Source organism: Carlito syrichta, unplaced genomic scaffold (assembly GCF_000164805.1).
Source record: "Carlito syrichta isolate Samal-C Ts95f unplaced genomic scaffold, Tarsius_syrichta-2.0.1 Scaffold311808, whole genome shotgun sequence".
NCBI classification, from domain to species: Eukaryota; Metazoa; Chordata; class Mammalia; order Primates; family Tarsiidae; genus Carlito; species Carlito syrichta.
This window is the reverse complement of record NW_007255904.1, coordinates 1-6955: the sequence shown is the minus strand read 5'-3', so window position 1 is coordinate 6955 and position 6955 is coordinate 1. Positions and strand designations below refer to the sequence as shown.

General features: G+C 62.6%; 1 protein-coding gene across 1 annotated transcript; it reads right to left on the bottom strand.

Moving 5' to 3' along the window:
- Positions 1 to 464: 464 nt before the first annotated feature.
- On the bottom strand, positions 465 to 6266 carry LOC103271616 (rootletin-like; the record flags this gene model as incomplete). Its single annotated transcript, XM_008069093.1, has 9 exons — positions 6185 to 6266; positions 5029 to 5198; positions 4798 to 4918; positions 4033 to 4196; positions 2521 to 2736; positions 1647 to 1871; positions 1229 to 1378; positions 738 to 938; positions 465 to 596 (listed from the first exon to the last, which is right to left on the bottom strand). Coding segments are annotated over exons 1-9 (1461 nt in total), but the record flags the coding sequence as incomplete, so codon positions are not given.
- Between the last annotated feature and the right edge of the window lie 689 nt (positions 6267 to 6955).

Sequence of the window (6955 nt, the reverse complement as noted above, 5' to 3'; positions counted from 1 at the left end):
AAGCCGGGCGTGGTAGCGCGCACCTGTAGTTCCAGCTACTGGGAAGGCTGAGGCGGAAGGATCGCCGGAGCCCAGCAGATCGAGGCTGCGGTGGCCGGGAGCGGCCACTGCACTCCAGTCTGGGCGACAGAGTGAGACTGCGACTCAAAAATACAAAACAAAACATCTGTACACACACAGAGGACATACTCCTAATACCTAGGCCTACCACGTGGTACATCAGATTCCTGCCACATGCTCAAGAACACTCGGGCAGATGCTCATACCGCTCCATGCCCACGACACACATGTACCCACAGGCTCATATGCTAACAGGCTACACCTTGGGGAGACCACCCTCCGTGGCCCAGCTGGGACAACCCCTAAAGCTCGGGGCTCTGGGGCGGGAGGGCCCTGAGCGCCTGGGACTGCTGAGCACTCAAGCAGCCATGAAGCTGGGATCAGGCTGGGTGGGCGGGGCCAACCTCCAGCTGCTGGATCTGCCTCTGGGCCTCCGCCAGCTCCAGTTCGGCCCCGGTGAGCGTGCGGTCCAGGCGACCCTTCTCCGCACTCAGCCGCACCGTGTCCTCATGGCTGCGAAGCTTCTCCCGCTCCACCTGGGTGGGAGAGCAGGGGGAACATCAGGGTGCAAGGGAGGGACCTGAGGGGGCTCAGGGCTCCGAACCCCAGGGGGACAGCCCGACACCGACAGAGGCAGTGAGCCCCGGGACACGCAGCCGGGACCCACCGCAGCCCACCTTGTCCAGCGTCCTCCTGAGGGCCATGCGGTCCTTCTCCAGCCGCAGGGCGGAGCGCTCCACCTCCCGCTTCTCGGCCTCCAGCTGGGCCAGCGCGCGCTGCAGGCTACCCAGCCTCTCCTGCAGCAGCTGCCGCTCGTCTTGCAGCTTCTGGACCGAGTGCAGAGCCGCGGCCTCGCCCTCCTGGCGCTGTCGCAGCACCTGCAACACAAGCCGGTAGAGCCCTAGCCCCGCAGGGCCTCAGAGTGTCCATCTGAAGCTGGCCTGTTGGGCCTGCTCACTCGGCAGGCCTCAGGGAAGCCCTCATCAGAGCCCTGTCACCCTAGCCTCAGTTTCCCCATCTGTATGATGGGGGTATGGACTGAATGAACCACGCTTCCCCCCTGGAGGCTGGGCCAGGGTGGAGATGGAGATGGGGGAAGGTCCCGACCCCATCCCGGGGCCTCACTGTCCTGGGGGCGGGGCGGGGAGACACCCACCCTGGCCCTCACCTCCCGCAGCTGCTGCAGCTGGCCCTCCGCCTCCGCCCGCTGCAGCTCCAGGTCGGCCAGCTCGCCCCGCATCGTCTGCATCTGCTCGCCCAGCGCGCTGCTCTGCTTCCGCCCCTCAGACAACGCCTGCCGGGCAGCGTCCAGCCGTTCCTGGGGGATAGGGGCTGATGGTGCCAGGCAGGCCTGGGCACCCCAAGGCAAGGCTCCCCTCCACCCCGTGCCTCCGGGCATCGTCCTCTCGCCTGGAGGGGAACCACAGCCTATCCGCTGAGCTGGGAGTCACTGAGACCCGGCTTACACTGCATCTGGGTCGCCACCCCCCCCCAGGCCTGTCCTCTTATAAGGCAGGCCCCCAGAGCCTCGTCTCATTGGCTGATGCTCCACTGGGCCCGCCCTCCCTCAGGACCCCCCCCCATACGTGGAGCGCCTGGCGGTCGTGTTCACAGGCAGTCAGGGCCTTCTGCAGCTGCAGGTTCTTGTCCTGGGTGCTGGTGAGGCTGGCGCTGCTCTGGGCCAGGGCGTCCGTCAGGCTCCGCACCTTGTCCCGCAGGGCCCCCTGGCTCTCCTCCACCTTGGCCAGGGCCCCGCTCAGCCGCTCCACCGTCAGCTGCAGGGTCCCCGCCTTCACTTCGCTGTCCGCCACCTGGCAGCACGACAGACAAGCCAGCCAGGGGGCTGTGCTCCCACCATGAGAGCACCAGGTGTGCCCCACCCGAGCCCTTCCCACCCCCTCTGCTGCCATCATCCAAACGCACTGTTCCCGAGCACTGCCATGGCTCAGCCTACTACAACACGGGCTCCGCCCACTGCTGCTTAACAAGCCTCGCCCAGATTCCATCAACCTGGTGGTCTCAGAACCCATATCTCCTCCCTCTCCTCATTTTCCCCTCCTCCCTGCTATGGAAGAGAAAGGGTAACCGCCACAACCCTGAAGTCTTCCACTTTGAACTGTGGGGGGAGTCCATTCAGGGCTAGCAGAGTTACTGAACATTCCAGTTAGAACTGAGCTTCCCAGGAGCCAAGGCAAAGAGGGAAAGGAGTGAACATTTACATCTCTAACTTGTCCCACATGACTCCTATGAGTGCAGATTCTATCATCAAATAGTCCTGAGTTCTAACTGTGGCTCTGCCTCTTATTAGCTATGTGATCTTGGACAATGGTGTCACCTCAGCTTCCATTTATCCCTCTGTGAAATGGGGATGATCCTACCTGCCCCGTTGGGGGGGAATGCACAGTCCCCACCTGACACGGGTCACACAGGTGCTGTGGCTGTGAGTGGGGGAGAGCCCACCTGTCTCTGCAGGGAGTCCACCCGGTCCTGGAGGACCTGGGCCTGCGCCTCGCGGTCGCCCAGGCCCAGGCGGCTGCGCTGCAGCTCCCCCTCGAGTGAGCGCCGCTGCAGCTCGAGCTTGACCGTGCGGCTCTCCGAGGCGTCCAGCACCTCCTTCAGGCGCCGCTTGTCGCCCTCCAGCTTCTCCTCGCTGGCCTTCATCCTGCTGATCTTCTCCTGCAAGGGGCGGGGCACAGGCCGGGTGACCAGTCTGCCCACACCCCTCTCCCATGGCCTCGGGACCCTCAGGAGAAAGGGCCGTGTGTGGCCGGGGGCCAGCCTCGGTCTCCCCACGTGTTCACAGGATGAGTGAACAAGAGAATCCCAGAGCGCCGTCCGGTTCCGGCAGAGGCTGACGGGCCGTGTGGCCCAGGGCGAGCCCATCCTGCTGCCCGACACTGTGTCCACCTATAGCAGGGAGCCATCGGATTGGCCCAGGGACACCAGCCGGGGTGCTCTTAGGAGCCTGGGGAAGGGCTGTGAGGACACAGACTCCGGGGCCTGCCCTTGTCTGCTGACTCCCCCCAGGAGTGGCCCCAAAGCGCAGGTGCAACCTGAGCCAGGACAGTCTGGCTGAGCCCTATGGCTCCAGGGTCTCAGGGGATGACTCCCCTCCCAGCACAGCGTCAGACAGTGGGGATTGGGGGCAACGGGGGATGGGGGGAACAACAGGAAGGTAGACCAGGGGTCCTCCAGTCCACATTACTATTCTGGGTCAGGGTGGGCTGGAGGTGTGGCCATAGCCTCCCAGCCCCCACCAGCGCCCAGCCCCTCTGCCAGTGTGCTCGGAGCCCCAGCCCTGCCCTGTCTGGCCCAGGCCCCCACTCTGGCTCTTGCCCAGCTTTGTTCTTGGCCTCCGCCCCCCGCAGCCCCTGCAGCTGGGCCCAAGGCCAGAGCTGAAGCCACAGACACAACAACCCAGCTAAGCCGCCGGAGCCAGAGGCAGGGGGAGGATGCAGGGAGCAGTGGAGGCCTGGGAGGAGGGGGCGGGGGAGGGTCTTGGGCCACAAGGAGGGTCAAGGCAGCCTGGACGGTCCCCACCAGGACCTGTGTGTGCGGCCCCGACACACAGACACACACGCAGGCACGCATAGATATCACCCAAACACAGGAACACCCAGAGCACCGTGTACGTCGTTATTCAGAGGCACAAGTCAGAGGCCCCAAGCACCCCCATGCACGAAAAGCTCACGGGGCGCAGTTACTGGTCCCCCCTTCACAGATAAGGAACACGAGAACCAAACAGACCAGACTTAGACCAGCAGGCGGCAGAGCCAGGACTTGAACCCACCAGGTCTGTCTGGCTCTTTTTTCTACAGCCTGGTAACCACAAGCGACACGAGACGATGGATCTAAGCAGGCTTTTGCAGAGCCACAGGCTGGTGCTTCAGACACAGGGACCCAGGGCAGGACTCAGACCCCCACCGGGTGCACAGACCGCCCCTCGGCCCTGCCGGCCCCAGCTCTGCCCACCTGGCTGGCCCGGAGCTCACTCTCGGTGGCCTGCAGGCTCCTCTCCAGCGCCGCCACCTGGTCCAGCATGGCCCGGCGCTCCCGCTCGCTGCGCCTCACACTCTCCTCTTGCAGGGCCAGCTCTGCCTGGGCCCCGCTCAGTCGCCCGTCCATGCTGCGCCGGGCTGCAGCCACAACACAGCCACGGTCCCGTCAGGCAGGGCCAGGCACGGCGAGACCCGAACCAGGCCACAAAACGCCTGGCCTGCACTCCACCCCCACAGAGCCAGACTGTCCACATCTCCTCTTTTTTCTTTTTCCAGACAGGGTCTTTCTCTGTTGCCCAGGTTGGCGTGCAGTGAACAATCACAGCTTACTCTAGCCTCAAACTCCTGGGCTCAAGCAATCCTCCTGCCTCAGTCTCCCGGGTAGCTGCGACTACATATGCAGTCTACCATGCCCAGATAATTTTTTAGCTATTTTTTGGGTAGATTTCATGTTGCCCACGCTGGTCTCAAACTCCTGGCTTCAAGTGATCCTCCAACCTAGGCCTCCCAAATCTCTGGGATTATAGGCTGAGCCACTGAGCCCGGCTGCTTGTCTACACTCTTGAGGGTGTGTGGGTCTGGACATGAGTGAGGCTGACCAGGGAGGGTCCATGGAGGAGACAGCCCCGAGTCAGGTCACAGGGGCCAGGGCAGGGACACAAGCCCATTCCCCCAGGCTCCCACTCCAGCTATTCTGAACACACGAGAGCTGAGCAGGGGCCCTGAGAGTCTAACTCACCCTCCTCGCTCTCGGCCACTGCCTTCTGCAGCTGCCGGGCCCGTGTGGTTGCACTGTCCCTCTCAGCCTCCATCTCGGCCAGCTGGCGACTCAGGACACTCGTCTGGGTCCGAAGCTCATCCTGCAGCCCCGCCGGGGGTGGAGGAAAAGAAGACCCCTGCTCTGACACTGCAGCCCCTCCAGGGCCCTCAGCCACCCGCTCCCCTTCCAGCCCCTTGTGCCCAGGCTCACCCGCTCCCTCTGGGCACCCCGCAGTTCCTGTAGGAACTCCCGGAGGGCCCCGCGCACTGCCTCGGGGTCCAGGTCTGGAGGCGCCGGGGAGGTGGCAGGTCCTGGTGATGGTGGCTGGGACCCGGGGCTGCATTCCAAGGGGCTGGGACTGCAGAGCCCTTCTCCGCTTCCTAGAGAGAAGACAAGCTCAGGATGCAGGAGCCACGGCCTCCACCGCCTGGAGGGTGGCTGCAGCCTCCGATTGCATCTCACTCATTCCCGTTCCCAGCTGTGCTCTTGTTCAAAACCCTTCGCAGCCCCCACAGCCCAAATTCTCCACCATAGCTAGAGGCCCTGTGGCCCATACCCTGCCCCAGTTAAGTCACCTTCTCACCTTGTAGAGGCTGGCCACTCTGCACCCTGTCCCACCCCCCGTCGACTCCCATGTTCTAGAACATTCCCTGGTTCAGCCCCCCACGGACATCCATAATGCTGTTCCTTGTCTCGCACGCCTCTCTTTGGCCTATTCTCCAGGGCACTCCCTCCCTCAGGGGCCTCCCTGACCCAGACGGGGTGGGGGTGAGCTCATCCCGCCCTCGCAGGGATCTCGCATCTGCCTCCCCACGTAGACCACGAGTGCCGTGAGGGCTGGGCCTCGTCCCTCCTGTCCACCACTGTGTCCCCAGGGCCCGGTTTAAGGTGCACGGTCACCACTTCAACATCTCCCAGGGCGACGCTTCCTCTACAAGGCCTCATTTGATCCTCGCCATACTTCCCTGACAGGTGAGGACTAATCTACCAGGCAGGCTCAAAGCAATTAAGTGGTCTGCCCAGTCTCACCGGTGGGAAATTTCGGAGCCGGATGTGAATCTAGGCAGTCTCCCTGGTGGAAAACCCTGCCCTCTGCTTGGGTGCTGATGGCACCGGGAGGAGGGGGGCCAGGTGGAGGCGGGGCACCACCTGGAGGTCCGCATCGGAACCACAGGACGGGGGTCCCACCATGAGCATTCTGCAGACACAAGCTCTGTCACCACCCAAAAATTCCCAAAGGAGCAAGACCTCCACCCAAGTTCCTGGGGGCCTCCAGTCCCAGAAGGTCCCACCCCCCTCGGGGTAAGAGGTCTGGGAGTGGCCTGAGAGGTCTACTCCAGCAGGCCCGTGGTCCTCCCAGCCTCACCTCCTTGCTGGCTACACCTGGGGCTGCCGTTGCAGGGGACAAGGGTCTTGCACTCGGACCCTTCCACTCGACCTGAGGCCATTCCCTCTGATGCTTCCTCACGACCTTTCCCCCCTCACCTGTCACCTCCTCGTGGGGCTCCCGCTGTCCCCCACAAACAGCTGAGCACACTCCCTTGCCTTTATCTTCAAACAAGTTTTCTTTTTTGAGTCGGGATCTCGCTATGTCGCCCAGGCTGGAGTGCAGTGGCAAGATCATGGCCCACCTCAGCCCAGACCTGCTGGGCTGAGGCAAACCCTCCGCTGCGGCCACCTGGGTAGCTGGAATTATAGGCGCACACGCCCACATCCAAATAATTTTTTTATTTTTTGAAAAATTTTGTAGAGACAAGGTCTCGCTATGTTGCCTAGGCTGGTCTCAAAATTCTGGCTCAAACAATTTGCCTGCCTTGTCCTCCCAAAGTGCTGGGATTACAGGCATGAGCCACTGTGTCCAGTTCTTAAAACAAATGTTTATTGCGACAAAACATATGACGCAAAAATGTGCCATTTTAACCTTTTTTTTTTTTTGAGTTGGAGTTTCACTCCATCGCCCAGACTGGAGTGCAGTGGCCGATCCCAGCCACCGCAGCCTCGACCCACTGGGCTCTGGTGATCCTTCCACCTCAGCCTGCCGAGTAGCCAGAATTACAGGCATGCACTACCACGCCCGGCTGATTTTTGATTTATTGTAGGGATGAGGTCTCGCTGCCCAGGCAGGTCTCGAACCCGC